This window comes from Cygnus olor, chromosome 1, assembly GCF_009769625.2.
Source record: "Cygnus olor isolate bCygOlo1 chromosome 1, bCygOlo1.pri.v2, whole genome shotgun sequence".
NCBI lineage: Eukaryota > Metazoa > Chordata > Aves > Anseriformes > Anatidae > Cygnus > Cygnus olor.
In genome coordinates this window covers 206,309,296-206,331,281 of record NC_049169.1, presented here as the reverse complement: position 1 = coordinate 206,331,281, position 21,986 = coordinate 206,309,296, and the positions used below count along the sequence as shown (strand labels likewise).

The following is a 21,986-nucleotide window of genomic DNA, read 5'->3' as shown; positions in this document are numbered from 1 at the left end:
ATTTCCCTGGGATGTGCTCCCAGCCTCCACCAATTTGAAGTTCAGAGACCTTCTATACCAAAAATTGTGTCTTTGTGTTTAACAGCCTTTGGCGAATTTTCCTTTCATGAACTGCCTTTAAATACTTGGAAGCATTCTGTAGTAACAAGTCACCCAGTTCACATATGCAGCATGTGAGGAAGCACTTCCTTTTGTTTCTTGGAGTTTGGTCTATTTGCTCATTTTATTTGATGCCCCTAGTTCTTGTATTATGAGCAATGGTAAACAGTTATTCCCTAATCGCCTTTTCTATAGCAGTCAGGATTGATAATTTTTTCATATCTGCCCTCAGTTGCCTCATCTCCAGGCCAAAGAGTCTTAAACCATTAAACCATGGTCTTAAACCATTCAGCCATGTTTTGGCACCAAAGGCCATTCAATTTCGTTCAGTTTGCTATCAGTTTGGGATCTTACAGATCAAACAACATATTGATCTGTACACGACATAATTCACAGCCCTTTGATCTTCATGAGACCATCAGGACAGGTACACTGCAAATGTGAAGACACCAAGACCATTTCTTTCCTGCTTTACGTCCTGTGTGGTGGTCCCACTGCAGCCTAACTTCAGTATAAGGTATAAGACATGCACAAAGCATAAAAAAACCCGACAGTAAAGGCAAGACTAGAGCTCAAGGACTTTCTCAATCATTTCCTGAGACCTTGCTTGCAAAAAAGAAAAAAAAAATATATATATATATATAATTAAAATAAAACAAACCACTTTCCTGCCAAGTAAAAACAGAGGATTGCACCTGCTGCTCTGTTCACTGACCTTGTGAAATACCTCCTCAAAGGTGGGACGTCGTTCGGGGGCTTCACCCCAGCATTGCTTCATTACCTGGATACACTCCAGGGGAGCCATCTCAGGGGCTATGTTTGGGCGACACAAGGGAGGGGGTTTCTTCACCTTCTTGATAATTTCTGTGACAAAGAGAAGAATCCAAAACACACTGTGAAATGGGGGCTGTTGGTGAGGGCAAAGAACACAGGCTTCTTCGCCCCTCCCTTGCTCATTCCTTCACTGTCACTCTTATTTCTCACCCCATGGCTGTGTCAAATGAGACTGGGGTTTCCTGCTTTCCTCTGTCAGGAGTCTCTTGGAGGATTTAAAAGGCAAGAAATTCAATTGCCTTCTTGTCCCTGGAGAGACAGGTTACAAGCAATAAAGTGGCTGGATGGGGGAAGCTTGCATGACAGATCGATGTGTGAGCCTTCAGGCTTATATTTAATGAAATTGCCTCCGACTCTCTTCATCAGGATTTGCGGTCCTATAAGAGATTAGAGAGTTATGTCCAAGCCCAGACAGGAAGGATACCAGCCACTGACACTTCATCGTTAACCAGGAACCAGTACGTAGGAGGTGGATGGGAATGGAGACAGAAGAAAGTATTTTAAGAGGGAGAGCTTGGGTTCAAAACAACATCTGGGAAGTGACTCCCTGGCTAGAGGTGAAACCAGACTAATGAATGCCTGGGCTCACTGGTCCTGAGAAGTCAGTCCTTGAATCTGCAGTTTTTAGATAAAACAGCCCTACAGTGAAGGAGCTGAGCTGCGGGTTTCTTTGACAGCTGAAATATGGACGGGGAAGTGTGATGTCTGAACCCAACCCTGACTTCGGTTTAGGTATTTCTTATTAAGAATATCCTGGAGGAAATTGTTGTTGTAGCTCCCTCTTCCCTTCCCTGGCACTTCACTCCTAATCCCACGTTAGCGGCTTGCACTCCTGCAGCCACACCGAGGTGACTGGGGAGCTCACTGCAAGCCAGAGCACTGAAACTTCAGGGAGGTTTTCAGAGACAGGGTGTTTTTTTGTTTTTTTTTTTTTACTGCTTTTTAGCCTGACTCTGCAATGTAGACTGAGAAGGAGAGATACCTTCAGGGAGCTAACCTTGCCCCTGAAAAAAGTGTAAGGTAGAACTCTTGTTCCTGCTTAAAAAAAACAACAACTGTGATTGTTTTTGAAGGTTTCATCTTGTGAAGTGCAGAGCAGTCATCTGGAGTGAAAACCACCTTCTTTCTGGCAGAGGCCCTGCATTCCCACAGCTGTTAGGGTTAGTACCACAAGCTTTTCAGTGTTGACAGCTTACTTTAAAGCTCCTTGGCCCATCCCACCCATCTCCACCAAATTAACTAACCAAAACACCTGGCTAACTATTTCCAGGGGCAGCCAAGGGGAAATGCCTTCTGTAGACAGTTTTAAAGTTCACACCATGTACAAAAGCTCCTTGAGGATTAGGAAGCAATGAGTAGAAATTTATCATTTTATCAGGTCAGGAAAGTGGAGTGCACTATGTTCAACATCTACTGGGGGTTCCTCTAGGGGGCTAGGAGGGAGAACACCTGCAAATTACATTATAGATTGCATCATAGTCCAGCTCTGAATTGCACCATAATCATCATTGTCACTGCATTGCAGCAGCAGCTTGGACCACTGCCATTTTTCCAGGCAGCAAATGGCCATACCCCACCTGGTGACTGTCCAACCTAAGTGGGTTTACAATGGGCATTCACTGAAATCAGCTCTTTTCTGACTCTTCTCACCCCCATCCCTGTCCAAGTGCTGTGACTTGACCCTGACTGCAGTGTGTTTGCTCTTCCTATGCCCTCCCAACAGGGTTTGAACTAACGTGAGTTGCACCATGAACAGTTCCCAAGGAATTCACCTATTTGCTATTTCTGATCCAAGCTGCCTTCAGTAGAAGTCACCAGGGTCATGATGTTTCACTTTGATCTCTGCCGAGGAGAAAGAACCTCTTTAAATGGGGAAGCAATTAAGGAAAAATAGATGGGTTGATGGACAAAACAGGAAAAAGACATGGCTAACATGTGGTCCAGCTCAAAAACCTCACCCCTCTTACCACATACATAAAAGAAATAATGGGTGGGAAGCAACTACAGCAAAGCTGGCCAGCTCTGAAGCATCTGACCAGTGACCACACCAGTGACTGGTGACCCAGTGCCCCAACCCCACTGACAGGAGAGATTAGGAACGTACCAATGCTGAGATCAGAAGCGTACATTTTGATGTGCATTATGGATGTTTTAATGAAAATAGACTTTTTTTTTCTTTTTAGCTGAGAATGGTCACGAGATTGAGACATCACTTTCACAGCAACATTTTACCCAAGGGGCTTACCAGACTTTTTGTGAGCGCTCTGTGTAAAGCCTTAAAACTGAACAGAAATCATTGCCTACCGTCAGCTGAGAGGTCTGATGTGCAGTATGGTGGGCCCCGAACAACCACTTCTTGCAGGATAATTGCAAAGCTGTAAATGTCTCCTTTGAATGTGCCTTTTCTGCGCATGTCTGGGTCCCTCAGCAACTCAGGTGCTGTCCAGAGTAATTCTAAAAAAAACCAAGAGCATCAGATTTCTTATACTTGGGCTCAGACTTGTTGCTCCCAGTATTTAAATGCTTCATTGCAGTCATTTGAGGAGAGGTGGGAACATATCTCATTGTTTATTGAATCAGGTCTTTTATTTCATGCAATGTATTAGAAATACTAAACTTCTATACTATTGAGAAATTTTAATTTTCCAAATTTCACTCTACCTTTTAAAAAAAATTGCTATACCAATAATTTACATTTTATAACACTAGTCCTGAACTTCTATATAACAAGTCATCTGACCAGTGTCAGAAGCTTTACTATTTTTTTTCTTTGAAAAAATATCACTCAGACAAAAAGTTGATGCTGAAGCTTGGATCTCTTGTTACAGGTGTTGTTTATCAATGAAGAAAGAGTTAATAAAGTATTTTATGTAGTTCTCAGATGAAAGCAGTTTCCATCACAGAAGTCTGTGGCAGTCTGAAGTATGACCAGTCTTTATAGTCCTATAGTTCAAGTGATGAAAGACATAGTTGTAAAAAACATACCTGGACTCACCAGGAAATGAATCTTTTTCAAACTGGGATATTGTTACCCTGGGAGCTGTGCACTGTGGGCAATGGGAATACAGAAATTTTCAGGTACTGCAATATATATAATTAATGTAAGGGAGGAGAAGATGGGTCTTCTGGCAGCTTGCATAGCTGAGACACTGGAAATGTATGGGAACCAAATCCTATAATAGAGGGATCAAAGCACTACATGCCACTTGAAGCCAGCTTTCAAGGGTAAGCTGGGATACAATAGGAATTCAAGGCAATAGCTGGCAATTTCTTTTCACCTGGAAAGAAATCTCATCAAAATCTCCAAACTCGGTCCCTTGATATGCTGTCCCTAAGAGGTGGTAATGACATGTGTCAGCCTTTGGTGACTGGCATGTGAAGGACCTATTTCAAAGAGACTGTTATCATCCTGTGTTTCAGATAGTTTTCTTTTCTTTTCTTTTCTTTTCTTTTCTTTTCTTTTCTTTTCTTTTCTTTTCTTTTCTTTTCTTTTCTTTTCTTTTCTTTTCTTTCCTTTCCTTTCCTTTCCTTTCCTTTCCTTTCCTTTCCTTTCCTTTCCTTTCCTTTCCTTTTCTTTTCTTTTCTTTTCTTTTCTTTTCTTTTCTTTTCTTTTCTTTTAAAGGGCTCTTTTTATTGGCTTAACTTAAAACTTCAAAGATAGGGCTGGAGCCAAGAATATGAAGCCAATTCCACCTGTCACAGAAATTCAGGATTGCTTCAGACTTGAGGTGCACTTAAACCCTTCTCCAACTACAAAAAGCTTGAGCTCTGTCACTGCTTACAACAAAATCTCTTTCCATTACCATGACACTCTGCTATTAGCCTTTAGGAAGTCTGAAAAACTTTGCATATTCTTTCCTATAACAATTCATTTTATACAGGTACCTGGGTGTTGTGAGATGAAGCATGTATAAATCCTCATGTAGCCGCTGGCTGTTAAATCAATGGACAAATATTTTCCCAAAATATTTCCTTATGGCACCTACCTTCAGGGGGTGGCTGAATATAAGGGCATTTCTGTGCTTCTAAGAGCTCATTATAACCATAGTCGGTGATCTTCAGCACAAACCGTCCATCCACAACACAGTTACGAGACTTCAGACGTCCATGGGCAAAATCTCGGTGGTGCAAATACCTAATTCCCTATGAAATACAGAAAAGATTGAGACTGTTCTTTGAGACTCTATTATCCATCAGTGTTCAGAGGCACTAAGCCACCTTGGAGGGCACCAAATACAGCACTGACTCCATGCCAAATGCAGAAGTCAATTAAGACACCGTCATCTGGAAGGCTCCAAACTACATAACCAGCGTTAATCCAGCCCAGGAAACTAGGGGAAAAGTTCAGAAATTGATTAGGAACAAGAATTTGGCTGCACCCTAAAGTAATACTGAAAAAGACTAACACCATTAGGAGTCAGACGCCTCCTTCTTTGTAGTCTTAGGACTTCTTTCACTCAGAAGCTGTACTTTTAGATGAGGTTAAGAAGGTGGACACAAGTGGTACCAAATGGTTAAGTGAAGGGAAGCTACAGAGGTGTTGAGAGCTGGATGCCCTAGCATCCTCCTCCTCCTCAAGGAGGAGCAGAAGGTAGATTTCTGGAAGTACACCCTCTGCAAGCCACCTACCCCGGACTCCTAGTTCACGATTATGGGATAAAAACACGTAGGACATGATTGGAAGTGTGTGAACACTCTTGCAAAGTGACCACAGTTGCATCCACCCTGTAGCAGAGGATGTCTATGCTTTGGTTCTGTTCTGGAAGCATTTCTAATTTATGACAAGAAAGGGCCTTTGGAAAGTAGGATTTTGTCACCAAATTCATTGTTCTAGGTGGTCAGTTCCAGTTTGATGTGTGGTTTTAATCTCTCAGCCTGCTGTTGAGGATGTACTCCTATCACTCTAAACAGTATTTCTCAGATGGTAACAGAACAGGAGTAAGAGGTCTCTACTAAAGACCCATGTATACCAGTATAATTACAGTCACATTGGTTTTCCCTACATTACTCCTAAAATCCCACAGTCCTGGAGGAAATAGCTATGTCAATCTAAAAATCACATGCTGGTCAGGCCTCAGCAGGAGCAATGGATTTACTTTAATTAGATCCATCAGGAGGGAGGACTTGAACATCCAATCCAGTTTCATATCTTCATTTCTCAGTAGGTCTTCCAGGCTTCCTCGGGAGCAGTACTCTGTCACTATGGCAAAGATGCCACAGTCAGAGAAAAAGCCCAGGAGCAGATTCACATTTTCATGACGCAAATCTTTCATCTGAAACAAGACAGTGAATCGCAGGAGACCAAGTCAGCCAGACATCTGCTCAGCATCATCAGATGCCCTTACCATTTCTGTCTTTCCAAACAACCTTTCACACTAGAATGGGGAAGAAAACATTATCTTTGCCACTTACATTCGTCTGTCCTACACTTTTTTTAAGCTTTGCTCATCTTAGTCTAACCATTAAGACAATGAAAGTAAGATAGGAAAGACAAACTGAACATCAACGTGTTTTTCTTCAGACAAGCTGGACTGGATTTTTCAGTAGGACAAAATGGTTTAGGTGGGGTAAGCTGAGTTCAGCATGTGGGGCCTTGCTTCTGCTCTGGTTTGATCTGGAAAGCAATACCATGCCTGGAGTATCCAAAGTCATCCATCAACGGTGGCTTTGGCTAAATGCCCTGGTAAATTTGCTATATTTTTATGCATAATAATGCCATTCATTTGTTAGCAGTAACTGCCAACAGCTAATAGCCTTGAATATGGAAAATGTGTGTTTGCTTGTCAGCTAACAATAAGATAGAAAACTAAACTTTTGCAGGGAATCTTAGCTGGAAATATAAACCAAATCCCAGAGAAATGTGCACCTATGTCTGTGCCAAACTTCTAGACAGTCAGCAAACAGCACATAGAAATAGCTAGTAGTGCATTACCCTGCCCTGGTACAAAATGGGGTGGTTTCCCCCAAACCACTCTGTCTTTGCAGACAACTTTGTTTAGAGGACTCGTTGTACATTTAGTCTTGCACCAGCTCTGAAGTATCAGGCACAGGATGGGCTTTTGCAAGCTGCTGACTGGGACACATTGGTCACTGGCAGGTTTGTCAGATGCAATCCTGCATGGTTCTTTCTCCCAGGTATCACCAGGCAAGAATTAGTGACAGCCATGAAGTGTGATTCAATGGATATAAACAGGAGACAAAGAGAATAAAAATTCCCTGCTGTTGCAAAGGCCCCCAGACAACCTTCCCTCCGCATCCCCACTCAGCCCCTGTTCCTACCTTCCTCAAGATGCTGGTGGAGCTTTGCCGCAGATGGTGAATTGCTCCCGTCTCAAATTTTTTCAGCCACACCCAGTCGCCCTGTCCACAATACAGGTGGGTGAATGACAGAGCAAGTCTCTGAACAACGGCTAACATCGAGACCTAGGTCCGAATTCCAGATCCTTGACTCTAAAAGTAGTCGGGGATTTTCAATGTCCTTGGAAGTATTATATTTCTATATAGTTTCTACTATATTTATAGTAGAATTTATAGTATATATTTATAGTATATATATTTATAGTTTCTACTATATTTCTATATCGTTTCTATATTGCACCCAATTGAGAATTCACAGGAAACCCTAAAAAAATGGGGTGAGGCAGGGCCTTCACCTAGCTCAGAACCTCATAGCTGGAAGTATCTATTAATATCTAATTAACATTAGAAATTATTAAATTAGTATTATTAGTATCTAACAAACAACGATACATTGATTAAAAGAGAAAGTAACTCTCTACAGATTCTCTGGCACTAATAATCTAGTTTCCTTTGTCTCTTTACAAGAAGAATTGCCATGCCACTTATCAAAAAGTTGTATTTTTGGAAAGAATTGATGAGTGTTTTTATTTTTTATTTTATTTTATTTTATTAATTTTATTTCATTGTATTCTATTTTCACCCTCTGGGGCCATCAGCAGTACTAATATCCTGGCATCTACAGTACAGCAGCCCAAGACTTTCCCCACCTAAGCAGCTCGGTGACCCAAAGTGGAGAGAGACTGTACGGTGTCCATACCTACCTCATACAAAGCTACGTTGGAGGTTTCGTGGGTAGCAGCTGTGCTTTTCAAGGAAAAGGAGCGGGTTGGGGACTTCTGGCTTCTGGTTTCGGCTGCTATGCTGTTTGCATCAGTCAGGCTGTCCAAGGTCAGCCTCTGTAAGGCAAAGAAAGCAGATGCAGGACAGTTCACATCTCTGGATGTGAACCTCCATCCCAGCTCTGCCCAGTATATACATGCCATCAATTTAAGCAATGGGATTGCCCCGCAGCAGTCCATAACTAGTGATAGGACTAGAGGGAATGGCCTCAAGTTGCGCCAGGGGAGGTTCAGGTTGGAAATGAGGAGACATTTCTTCTCAGAAAGAGCGGTCAGGCATGGGGACGGGTTGCCCAGGGAGGTGGTGGAGTCCCCGTCCCTGGGGGTGTTCAAGGCAAGGTTGGATGTGGTGCTTAGGGACATGGTTTGGTGGGTGACATTGGTGGTAGGGGGGTGGTTGGACCAGGTGATCTTGGAGGGCTTTTCCAAGCCTAATGGTTCTGTGATTCTATATTGTTGGCATGGTCCTGGGCGTGAGTCTGGTCTGTGCCAAATAACACTCTCCTAGGCAATCCCCAGAGCTGGGAAGGAGCCAGCACAGGCCAGGAACAATTCCCGATGGGTAGTCTGGATGCAGACACTTTGTTTTAGAGGGTATGATAGTTTTTCTATGTGGATATAAATGATGCTATGCCTTCCAGTGTCAGGAAGAAAGAATAAGCCCTGGCTGTTAGAATAAATACAGCCAATGGTACTACTTCACATCATCATAACAGCTCTAATATTGTGTGTGCATCTAACCTAAGACTCAAAACCACTCAGCATATGGGAAAATATTTGACATGCAGGAGGAAATGAGGTATGGGGAAGTGAAGGACATTCCCAGAGGTACATGGGTATGGAAATGCCATTCATCAAACCTGTCTTTGAGGGTCCCACAGGATTAATTGTATGAGTGGAAGGACTTACCTTTTTATGTAGCTCTGGGTTGATGAAGATAAGGTCATCCAGGGTCAGTATTATCTTGTTAGGCCCCCTGAATAACTGGCTGTTCAGGATGCTATGCCTGGGAGATTGAGAGAGTCACAGTTATCACTTTTAACTAGGTAAGTAGTTTCTGACACTGAATCCCCTATGTCTGGCTTCACTGCAGTATTAGGAAAGTGCTGGACATGGGTGAAAGCAGTAGACAAGCTAAGATGTCCTAACTTGGACTGAAATCCTCTGAGTTAAACAGCAAGGGTTATTCAATTCACAGACAGCAAAATCTCTAATCTCAGAGGGTCTCATCACAAATGGAGATTTTGAGTTAATCAAATAATAATAATTTGAGTTAATCAAATAATTTACAAATATAAACTGGAAGTGTATGTAATGCATATTTTGTTCTGCTTGCATTTATTTTTTATATCCCCAGCCATTCTCTACCAGGGGAGGATAACAGGTTTTATCAGACCAGCCTATCTGGTGAAAAAACAGACCAGCTTTCAGGCACACCAGCCTTTCTTAGGGCCTGAAACTGAACCTTTGGTAATTTATAAAAGCAGCCTGGACAACAGTCACCATCAAAGCATGCTAGATGAATATTGTAGCATGGTGCAGTACGAACCTCACAGCAAGATACCTCCTTGCAATGACCGCAAACTCGTAACAGAGGGAAAGGCTACAAGGAATGAGAGGTTTGTTGTACATGGCAATGCAGTGTGGAGGTCTTGGAAGCAATATTGCTGAGCCAGTGCTCTTCTTGGTCGTGAGTGATTATATCAAGCAGAAGACTGTGCTGATTCAGATCTACTTCCAGGATCTGAGCCAGATGGGATGTCTATCGCATACTGTGCAGCACAGGACAAATGTTCTTCTGGCATCTCCCAGGGATGCTGCTGCTTGTTTTCCAAGGGATGACTCTGGACTCCTTGAAAGACTACCAGATTTGCAGAATTGCCACAGGGGAGATAGGAAATTCAATGTACTTGTCAGAAAAAAAGATGTTGTCTGCTACTTGCCCAGCTTTTCTAAAATTGGCATAGCAGAAAAGCTCACAGCAGGAAAGGATGCACTAGCAAGGACAACACGTTCATGGGCTAGTTCAGACAGGCTCACACAAATTAATACGAAACATTCCAGATGGTCATGGGTAGTTTTCAGCTTGGATTCATCTGACACTAATACTTACCACTTGGATATTTTGTGGACTCATGAAAGAGGCAGAAGTCACATACCACTCTTTCAATGAATGCCAAGGTCTAACACTGAGCACGAAACATACTGTCTATGAGACAGTCAAAAATTCATCAGACAAGTACAGAAAAGGGAAAGAAAAGCTCTCCATTGCCCCCATTATTAGTTTTTTTTTGGTTCAAAGTATTTGTTTACACTCCAGCAGATGTCTGGTCATCTGGTAAGACTAAGTTCATGTTTGATTGTCTGCTAAGACAACTAGAACTTTTCCTAATGAGATCCCATAAAACATATTTGATCCTGTTGGCAGTAAGACTCCTTTTACTAACCACATTGTGGAAGGGTTCATTTTGCAAAATATCCACAGATCACCATGATTTACTTTTTCATTGCATGCACCACTCTGGGCATTTTAGAACAGCATTGCTCTTTGGAGTTCATAGGGAGCCTCATCCATATGTCCGCATCACCTTGGCTGATTTATTATCATCACTCTCTAACTGCTTTGTCTCTTGCCACCCAAGTCAGCTCCATGCAAAAAGCTCATCACTCATGTACCCTTCACCTGTCCTATAGAAAACCGTGCTCAATCATGCACACCCTCTCCCCCAGGCATGGAGGAAAGCACCCTGCTGCTGAAAGCGAAGCACAGAGAGTGGAGTGACTCATTTAAGGTCATGCAGCAGATCCCTGGCAGAGCTTTGACTAGTGCTCCCACATCTGAACTCAGTCCATGCTGTGGTTTAAATTTAGTTCCAGACATGCCCTGCCCTAACATAAATCATTGTCTGAGTCACACTAGACTTTATTTTTTTTCTCTCTTTTCCCCTGCAGATGGCCATACATCTTTACTTTACGACTAAGCCTTCCCAGGCACAGTCTAGTACTCGTGGAACAGCTTTCACGTAGAATAGGCAGAAAAAAATGTCTTTTATTTGTGTAATTGTAGAGGCTGGTGGCCAAGGCATAGAGCAGGGCTTTAAGATGTGGGTGGATGGAGGCCACCTCCTTGGTGCCTGCAATTATCAAGTATTAGAAGCAGCTGTGTGTTGTAAGCAGGGGAGCTGTTTGAGGTGTTGCTTGTTGGGTGGCCTTATATCATACGGGTTTGGAGAGATGATTCAGGAGTGGGGAGAGAACATTTTTGAGGATGATTTGACAGGCTGAGCTGGATGGGACATTCCAGGAGCCCTGCTCTGCTGAACCCATTGCTGCTGAATAAATATGCCTTCTAATTTCAGTCCTGTACCATGTAGATATCACCAACGACAGACAGATTCCTCCAGGGGAGAGTTTGGAGTAGAAGAGTACATTAGATTATGGCTATGCTGACCTTGCAAAGATCAAGCCACCAAGTCCATGTTGGCTCATGTCCACCTTGGATATACAGTTGGGACAGAAGTGTGATTTGTACAATTGGTAGAAACTGTCTCTTCCTCAGCAGACTATTGTTTTTCTCCAGAGCAAATCCCATGCCCAGAACAATGTATATGCAACATGACTGACCAGGGACCTGGACTCCAGCTCATAGCAGGGAATAAATTGGCTTGACAATAAAGAGGTGTTCTAGTTCATTGCTCCAAACCCTTTCCAGAGAGAGTCTCTCTCTCTTTCTTTCCAATGCATGGAAAAAGGAAAGAGGGTCAGCCTATGTGCTAGGTAGGTAAATCACATAGGGGACAGAAATGCAGAAAAGAATGATCTGGGGTAAGAAAAAAGACATTTAAAATGGCAGCCCTCTTGGTCTCCACCCTGAAGTTCTCGAAGCAGATTCCTGTTGTTGATTTGTAGGGCATACTTTGCACTTCCAAAGAGATAGTAATCTTCGTAATGCTTCAGAGACATCATCCAGTTAATCCTTCCTGCAGCAAACTACAATGTTCTTCCAAGGCTGGACTGGATTAAGTGTGAAATGGCTCCTCCTGAGACTACAGAACCAATGATCACACCACCCAAGCCTCAATCACTTAATAAAGTGAAGAAACATTTGGCTGGAGAGCAGAGACCACAACCAAACCTGCTACACATGGCTCAAGCTGCTAGCAAGCCTCCCACAGAAGGTAAAATTGGCTCTAAATCAAATATGTGCTGCAATTCTCACCTGATAAGATAAGCTAGGCCCACAGCACAAAGCACCAGGGCAAATACCAACATTGCTCCCAAAATCATGATTGTAGGCTCAATTCCTGTGCAAAGAGAGGGAGGAAAATCAGTGGATTAGAAAATTAATTAATTAGAATAATAATTAAGAATTGGAGTGATATTTAAATAGAATAAATAAGAAAGTTAATTTGATTTAGGCAATAGTATTCAAATCACCAATATAAAGTCTTTAGACTACAAAGTCAAATATTCAGCTAAAAAGATGCTAGAAAATGATTCTTATTTAATGTTAATTCGTGAATACACAACTGCTGACTGTATTTGCATGAAACTGCTTTAATTTTTTACTTACATGCATGAACGTTTTTCTCCTTTTTTTTTTTTTTTTAATGAGATACAGGGCCCTGAATCAGTGGGAAAAATAGTAAATAACTGGACTCGCAGACAAGAATTAAGTCCTACAGACAGCTTCTACAAAGTTCGTAACTTCTGAACATTTGACCCTCTTCTCTCCAGGAACTGAAACACTGAAGAAGCTTTATCATGTGGTACCAAACTGACTGCCAGTGTGAGTCACCAGTCCATCTGGGATTTTTCATTCCCTGCTACAGATGTCTAACGCTGAAAAGAGCAGAAGAGCAGGGAGATGAGGCTGATGTCTCAATGGGCCCATTGACAGAACGTACTGGAGACGGTTTGCTCATGAGTTTCTTTGCTAGGGGGTAAGGAAAACTGACATGAATGGATGAGCTCAATTCAAGTGGGAAGAGTTTGCTGCCTCTGCCTCTTCTAACTTTTATTTATATTTACTTTATTCTCTCTGTGTGCAGAGATCCTCTAACACAAACAAACATGCAGAAATTTGGGTTGATAAAAAGTTCATGACTCTAAGTCTCTCTTGCACCTAAGTTTCAGGGCACTTCGTGAGACATAGAGACATAGAGCTTCCCAGCTGCAGGAGTTTTTGAAAAATGGCATCTTCTCCAGGAGCAGACAAAACATTTTAGCTGAATTTTTCCTGACAGATTTATACTCATTTTCTGTTTCAGCCCAGGGCTCCAGTCCCTGATTGTACTTATGCATGTAAGTCACACTGCTTTCATGGCTAGAGCCATGAAAAAAGAGGGACTGGATCAGCTTAGAGGCAGACTTGCAGGACACCTGGTGCTCTGCACCTGTGGTGATCTGCTAGGAAACCTATTACTGAAGAGAGAATAACTTTGAATAACCCAGTCACAGGGGCATGGGTTGGTTTTCTTTTTGCACAAAGGAGCAAACGCCTTCCCGACAAGATAGTGGTACAGTGTAGGGGTATGAAAATCCCATCTCACATCCCTGCACGGTCATCTAACAATTTCAGAGAGAATTTGTATGCCAGACCTCATTGTGGTAGGAATAATGTGGAGTTTGCTGATGTTCTCTTCTGCATCCAGTTGTGTTTGGTTTGGTTTTGTTGTTTATTTTATTTGGTTTTGTCGCTGGTGGTGTTTTTTTGTTTGTTTGTTTTTTGATTTTACCAGTGCTGTCTCCTAAGCTTCCTTAGATAGTTCCCTGTAACCCGTCATGGTGTGAGGACTCTTCCACAGCTGAAAAATGCCTAAGTCCCATTTCATTCACTGAAGCAGCACCTGATAAGCTGAATGAGAGCTAGTTGAAGCACAAAATTCACTGGGGTGAATGAGAAAGAGTAAAAGGACAAAAGAAGTGAAAAATAAGCACCCAGATAAACAACCCCTAAGTAACCAGAGTTAGCAGAGGCAATACCAAAGACCAGAGTGCTCATGTCACCATGTAAAGCCTTGAGGAAACTTAGTCAGAACTTTGTAACTCATTAGAAGTGAAAACTAGGTTAAAATGGGCTCACCTAAATGACCAAATTTAAGGTCATACTCAAGGGGATTTGGGGGATTGTGTTGAACTCACTGAGGAATGCTTTAAAGGGACTGTGAGAGTATGTGAAACTTCTGGGATGTATAGAGTAAGGGACAAAAATGGGGAAAAGGAAGGGGCTGGGTTGATGAAGCTCAAGAATGGGGTAATGGAGAGGATGGGGATACTGGTCACACATAAACGTGCATTTTTCTGGCTAAACACTGCACATGCCTATCACAGTCTGTCCTACCATCTCCTTCTATTCCTATTTTTTTTTCCTGGGTGAGGGTGCTATCTATTCTGCCTGTGTGTGATGCTTGCAGACATCAAGTCTAATCAGTGAGTGAGATAAGAGGTCTGGGAGCCTGCTACCACGTGAGAGATGATAGGTGTAGGAGCCAGCTCCTGGAGAGATCAAAGGGTTTGGCACCCTGGGGAGAGCCCAGTGCAGGGCCCCCGAGGTGCCGAAGGGCCTGGAGCACTTCTCCCGTGAGGAGAGGCTGCGAGAGCTGGGGCTGCTGGGCCTGGAGCAGAGGAGGCTCTGGGGGCTGCCAGCCATGGCCACCAGCACTGCCGGGAGGTGCCGAGAGGCCGGAGCCAGGCTCTGCTCAGGGGTGCCCAGGGCCAGGCCCAGAGGCCCCGTGCCCAGCCTGGAGCCCAGGAGGTGCCCTCTGCCCCTCAGGAAGCACTGCTGGGCTGGGCGGGTGCCGGAGCCCTGGCACAGGCTGCCCAGAGAGGGGCTGGGGGCTCTTCCTTGGGGATCTCCAGACCCTTCTCTCCCTCTCTGAGCACCTTGACAGCTTCACATCCCCACCTCCTCCAACCCTAACTCCATACAAAAGCCAGATTGAGGCCTAGATTTAGTTCCAGTCATAAAATCCAGTCTCTGAAATATTAGTAATAATAATAAATTGCCACTTCACTGACAAATGCTTTTATGCTTTTGTAAAGGTGGGAACATAAAATCTGATCTCTCTAAAAATCAGTGGGATCTTTCTATAACTGCGATGCGATGCTGAATTGCCATTCTCCTCCTAGCGACAATGCAGAATTAGATATATGGTGAGATTATATTTGCTTGTCGGCTGCTCTAAGATCAGTATATCTCCAATTTCCATGGAGCTACTCTGATTTAAACCAGCTACAGCTGAACCAAGGGGAGTGCTTTCCTCAGCTGCTGAATGAAATATTCTGTAGAAGTGGTTAAGTTTGTCTATTTAAGTCAGATTCTAGAACAGTAGGAGTAAATATGTATTATTATAAGTAAATATGTCAAGTGGAAGCTAAGTATCCTACCCTGAGAATTAGTTTTCCTTGTTGACTTTAAAACTGCAGCACAGTTGCCTCAAGTTAAAAACAGTAAGTGAAACCGGTGCTTAATCTAGCAAACCCAAGAAAATATTTCTTCTCTTAAGTCTTCAATGACCACTTCATTTGTCTACTCCAACACTTTGAATAATGATTATTTTCTATTCTTGATGAGCCTTAACACCACATACCTAACTCTTTAAAGAAGCTGGGGTTAACCGGGGCTGATGGTGAGAGCATCTGCAGTAGTGCAGCACGAGAACAATGTCTTCAGCACAAATCCTCTTAGTGCCATGCCCCTCAAAAGGACAGGGACACTTTGTTGGGTGGAGCCACTGGCATATATTGGTTGCTATCTAGCATATATTACTTGCAGATGTTGACTGTTAGACCTGGAAAACTCTTTCTAGAACCCAAAAGTGGCAACAACATTATTGATCTAAAAAAACAGTAAGAGAATCTTGTGGATCAATAGTGGGATCTCTGCATAGGACTCCCGCTACAAGTAGTGTGAAGACCAGTCATCTTCATGGGAATTTTTTGAGTTTAGTCTTTTCTCTTTGAGGAGATCTAATTTACTAGGAAATCACACTGAGTAAGAAAAAAAGATTAAATAAATAAGAAGGGTAGGCCTGATGACATTTGACCATATTACTTTGTTTTTCTTACCTCCAGTGCAGAGAACATCTGGATCGAACCAACAGCTGCAGTCTGCCTTGGGAGGGGCTCCACTGGGAAAGTGGATGTCCTGGCCGAGGGATCTCACATCGTCTAAAGACATGTCCAGCAAGTGGGTTGGGAAGAGCTGGCTCCCATGACCATCTGTGTCCAGTACCACATAGTTGCTCAGCCACTTCCCACAGCTGTCTGTCTCTACCCACTGGCTAAATCCAGGGAAACTGACATTTTTCGTGTGTTCTGTTATGTTAACTCCTGAGACCCAGGCTCCTTTTTTCCGAGCACTGTTTATAGCCATTGCCATGAAGTAAATGGCATCATAGATTGTCCCAAAGAGTGGAGAAACCTGAAATTACAGATGAAGTTCTGGTCAGGATATACTGCTGCCAACTTCTGGTTTAACATCTGCATCAAAAGATGTCCCTCTAGCTTATCTGTAAACTCAAGAATTGAGACACTTGGTTTTGTTCTCCAGGTTTGTCACAGACCTTCTGTGCAAACTCAGACTAATATCTGGATCTAGGAGGATATATTAGAAGAATTGAATATCTTTGTTTCCCATTCAACATTCAGTCTAGGTATAAGATCTTGAAAACTTTTGGCCATCTTAAGTATCAAAAATGCTAAAGGGAGGTACTCAAACCTTTGAGCATTAAGGCTCCCAGAAAAATGGGTTTGAAGAATCTTAGATTGAAGGTAGCTCTGTCCAAAACATATGTGAACATTTCTTATGGTTGCTTCCCAAAATACACTTTCAAAATATTTTTAAAATTAAGTAAAAGTACTTTATGGGAAGAGCCAAGACTATGAGCCTGATGTTCAGCTGGCTTTTTATCACAGCCAGCCTCAAAGGATTGAGCTAAAACATTTTCCACAAATAAAAGATCACAGCAAGAGACTCGGCTCCCTACCCAGGTAGGAAAAATGTCATACTTGCGTTATCAAGTCTCTGTCAAAGCACTGATTATTCCTAAGACATAAAATTCACTGCCAGAGAAAACCTGTTCTCTGGGGTACCAAAGCCTTTTCTCCTTGCATTGCTCTCCTCTGTGCCAGACTTGATTTAAGAGCCTGTAGCTTTCACTCTCCCCCCCAAAAAATGGTTGTTTTTATAGAGATATGATCATTCACAGTAGGTAGCTGAAGAGAGATTATAGCCAATACACTCATTATAAAACAACAAATGTTGGGAACTGTAGAGTTTGATGTCTATGGAGAGATTTGTTGACCAGATGTAGACATCTACAGTGAAGAATCCTACACTCAGTATAGTTAACCTGGGCTCTCATTACAGTGAAGGAAAAGATATGGATGCTTATAAGACATGATTCCTTTCTTTCTAAAGTAGACATCCATGCAGATCTCATAAAGTGTGCCTTAAAAGTGGTTAAATTTTCTGAAAGATCCTGGTGGGATTTGAAGATTAGTGCAGCTGTATCCTGCATCTCCTCACCAGCACAGCAGAGTCTCCAATTCTTCTAATGTCTACAAGGTAGAACTTGACTGTGTTTTTTTTGTTTGTTTGTTTGTTTAGATAGACTTTGAGATTGAGTTCTGGCATGTTCAAAAGAACAACTTTGACTGAAGTGCTAAGAAGCACGGGGCAGCAATGAGAATAAGCACTACCATCTAGAAGCATCCAGTATTTTGTTTGTTGCAACCCCCCCAAAATTATCACACGTGGAAATCCTATCCTGGTACCTTAAACTGGTGTCACAGACTTCATCCACCATAAGAGGGACCACTTTAGCTTGGGTTTACTGCCGTTAACTAAGTTAAACCAAATCTGAGAGCCTCAGAGACAGCCCATTTCTCTTGAATTCCCATCATGGCTCTGCAGTTGAACTAACTGACTTAGATTGCCAGAAAATCAGGAGAGATATCTCTTCCAAACAAATGCAGACAACACCCAGCCTTCACCATATTTTTCTCAAAATACAAGCACACACAGTCTGGATTTTCTTTCTCCTGTCCTTTCTCTGTAATTATTGCTTGAACTACGTGTCCTGTTACCAAGTCCCAGAAAAGCTTGAGTGGAAGAGTATTTACCTGTGTAGCTTCCAGTTCCCTGGCTATTTCACCATTTTCTTTAGCTTCCCTGAATGCATCGTAAAAAGTCCTGTTTCCAGACTCCAGTGTAATAGTCAGCACAGCATCATATGCTTCCTGGAGCTTGGTGTCATTGTCAAGGACATAGAATGAGTTGTTTTGGTAAGGTAGACTGTAAAGTAAAGTGTCATATGGAATGAGGACATATCTTCCATCCGTTAGTCCCATTTCCTGAGCTTTTGTGAGTAAGGTGGCCTGTTCCTCCCCTCCAATGAGCACAGAATGCATGCACAGAAGTATAACTGAAACACAAGGACCACAGACAGTGTTATTAATCCATTTGGGCTTTTCAAAATAAAACAGGAGTGTAATCATGGTCCTATGCTGTCATTAACTGAGACATGAGCCTTCCCTTCATGTGCCCTGAGCTGATGGACACCACACAGTTGTTAGCAATGCCCAACTTCCACCCATTCGTCCTGTCACCAGCTATAGAGATTTTGGTTGGACACTCCTTAGGAAAGAAAGTATTCCTGACAAATGAGGAGCTGAAGTGAACAAGGGCATTTTTTTCAGGTGCCTGAAAACAAACAGGTACTTCTGGGCAGTGATTTATCACATACTATATGCAGCAGGGAGCTTAAGCTGCTCAGATGAATCGTCTTTGAGAAGGGACTGGTTCTTTGTTAATGGAAGCAGCCCATCATCTCTAACTCAAACAGAGAGTAGCGATGGAGATGAGACGAACCCACCCAAGGTGGTTTTGCTCTCCATCATAGAGCTGAGCACTGATAAAACTCAAGTTAGACACCACCTTCCTACCCTTGTTAGCCTTTAGCCTAAAAAGCCAAGTTTTAGTCAAAATGCATCCTCATCTGGATTTGCAGTGCTGGTTGCAAAGATGTACATCCAGGATCAGAGCTGTGTCACAGACTTCCTGAAGGGCTTTGAACCAGGGCAACAAGGCTTTTACCCATTTTCTTAAGAGAAAACAGATCATTCTTTACTACATGTGTTGTACACCAGCAGGGATGCTTCTGTTGCTTTAGTATGTGGTGTATAACACTGGTTTTCACCCCTGATTACTCACTGAACCCAGGTAGCAAGGACACAGCATTTCCAAAGCATGAGATTTCTGATAATCCAAAACACCAACAATACAAACCTTCCTACAAACCCCTCTTTACACTTAATAGGGTCAAGCTGAGACACCCATCTCTACTAAATACTGTCTTTTCACACAAGCTGGACACAGTCTTTGATGCTGTAGGCTATTTTATCCTATCTCCATCACATACAAAATGCCTAGCATTCTTTCGCATGAATCCCTGGCTCTGTTAAGGTCAGAGATAAAATTATGCTTGACTTAAATAACTTCAGAATTTCATTCTCTAGGCTATGTTCATTGATAACAATGCAGTCAATACCCTGGAGAAAATAAAATAAAATAATATAAAATAAAAATAAAAATAAGAAAAAAAATAAAAGGAGTGAGACTCAAAGCACTCAGAGCACTTACTTTTAATGCCACCAACTTTTTTGATCTTGTTCCAAGTGTCTTCAATGCCTTTTTCTCCTTTACCCATGGCTGTAACAATGCCTACAGGAAGACCCTCGTTCCTGAGTGCACTCGCTAACTTGTTGGCTGTGTCCATCCAAACATCCTGGTTCGAAGCAATGATGCCAACGTGAGCCCAGTTAAAATATTTCATGACTGTAAACAAAACTTGGGTTGGAGAGGGCAGGGTCCTGGCAAATGCAGGGTGATGGGTGGTGGAATCCAGTTTATAATTGATGCACGTCCATGAGAAGATGGTTTTATTCCAGTTTTCCCCTAAAAGTGTAGCCACCTCACAGAAGCCAGGGTTCAGAGGGCCTACAAAAGCTGAGGAAAATTTTCCAAAGTCAATGAATCTAACCAGAGCTCTTGATGTCTCACAATCTTCTTGCAGGACCACATAATCCAATCTCTGGCCAAGGTCTAGCGAAGGGTCTTTGCTTATTCGTTCCACTGCTAACCTGGCAGCTGCATGGGGAAAGGCTTTGGAGAAGAAGGGATCACAGTCCCAGGGTCCGAGCAGTCCAATTTTAAAAATGGAACAATGCACCGGAGGGGAAACTGCGATTATTCCCAACAGCAGCCACCAGAGAGCATGGAAAAACGTCTTGAATGAATTTCCAGTGTTGAACGGCTGAAACTTAATGTGCCTCGACAGCACCCAGAGCAAGCTGTTCGGGCACGGTAGGAGAAATGACATTGTTTTACAGGCAGGGAGACCGAAGCTGAGCTCTTCAGGAAGCCAAGCGGTGCATTACCAGCTGCTGGAAGAAAAGCAGATTACATTTGCCTTCCTGTATACGTATTTGCTCGGTGCATGTAGGTAGAGCTGAATCAGCCCAAGTTATACAACAGCTCTCAAGATGCAAGTGTATGGGGTGCCAAAAACCTGCATAGCCCCATGGATGTGCCCCACAAAAGCCATTGTACCACACAGACAACCCTACCAATTGCCAGTTAAACTCCCTGTAGCCCTAAAATGCACAAATATATTAACATTTTAAAAAGTTTTGCAATCTATTTTGAAACGAGCCAGTGAAGAGTGACTCTGCTTTGTTTGCAGCAGTAAACACAACCTATGCATACAGTATTTTTTCAGTTCCTCAGAAGATAAATCCCAAACCACGCAGAAAAACACATATGTAAGAGCACAAAAAGATAAAATGCACTGAGCCAGCAACTTTTGCCACTCCCAAAACCTCAGTGAGTTGTGAAAATGAGCCAGAGCCCATATACACATAAACACACGCACACAAAGAGGTACTGGACCATATATGCAGGTACTTAGAGTTTTCTATGTAAGTGCATATGATTTTAAAACTTTCTGAAAAGGTTTTTCAAGGTCAAACTTACCTCATTTGCCAGCGTCTTTTAAACCTGGCAGAAGGAAATGTGGAAAATCAGGTAGTCACAAAACAAGGGAAAAGCAGGATTATGATTGGAATTTAGCTAAGGACTGTTAAACTACTGCAATGGCAGAAGCTTTGTGTTCAAGCTTGGTGTAAAATATTTGTTATTAAAGACTAAGAGCCATATGTTTTGGGCAGTAAAGGACTCGCCCCTCACAGCCAGGCACAGAAATCCCAAACCCACAGCAGCTCCTCCACCATCAATAGTGTCATCCCATGGCTAAGAAAATTTGCTGATCCAAACAGGTTTGTGCTCTAAAAGTAGCAGCCCCCTTACCAGCTTACCTGTTCATCACCGGAGAAGTATTTTTGTCCTGGATCTTCATCCACTGAGGCTGAGTGTGCTATAAATACACCCACAGGTCCTCTACAGAGAGAGCCCTCCAGGAAAAGGCACCCACCAGCAGAGCAGCATCTCACCGGTGGTGATGGATCTCCTGGGACGTGAGTCCTGCCCCAGGGAGAGGCGATGCATGGTGGGCCTCCGTGCAAGTGCCCACCTTCTTCAGGCTTGGATTTTCACAGGACACCCCAGCTGGTGCTCCGGGACCCTCTGGCAGTCTCAAAATCTTCCTGTGCCCCCTTTGGTGAGGACCATCCTTCTCCTCCAGGGTTTCATGACTTGGGGTGCATCACCCCAAGATCTTTGGACCTTGGTGAAGGTCTCGCAGAACTCCAAGGCTGCCTCGCTCTGAACTGCCTCAGTGCAAGGACTTATTCATATCTAACTCAGTAATTGTAGGGATAGCATCTTAAGGTTCTGCCTTTGGATTAGTGGGATTTAGCTCCTGGGATCTGCCCCTTGCAGAACAGATCCTT

The 21,986-nt window shown here is 42.9% G+C and overlaps 1 protein-coding gene across 1 annotated transcript in view; it reads right to left on the bottom strand.

Moving 5' to 3' along the window:
* GUCY2F (guanylate cyclase 2F, retinal) overlaps nt 1-20,716 on the bottom strand; it is a 52,424-nt gene extending 31,708 nt beyond the window's left edge. The window contains exons 1-11 of the mRNA XM_040544515.1: nt 19,720-20,716; nt 18,201-18,502; nt 16,143-16,497; nt 12,292-12,376; nt 8,982-9,078; nt 7,995-8,129; nt 7,213-7,293; nt 6,030-6,206; nt 4,920-5,076; nt 3,238-3,387; nt 815-963 (exon numbers count right to left, since the gene is read on the bottom strand). Coding sequence (XP_040400449.1) covers nt 815-963; nt 3,238-3,387; nt 4,920-5,076; nt 6,030-6,206; nt 7,213-7,293; nt 7,995-8,129; nt 8,982-9,078; nt 12,292-12,376; nt 16,143-16,497; nt 18,201-18,502; nt 19,720-20,458 — 2,427 coding nt within the window. The 5' untranslated portion in view covers nt 20,459-20,716. The remainder of the gene's footprint in view (nt 1-814; nt 964-3,237; nt 3,388-4,919; nt 5,077-6,029; nt 6,207-7,212; nt 7,294-7,994; nt 8,130-8,981; nt 9,079-12,291; nt 12,377-16,142; nt 16,498-18,200; nt 18,503-19,719) is intronic.
* Between the last annotated feature and the right edge of the window lie 1,270 nt (nt 20,717-21,986).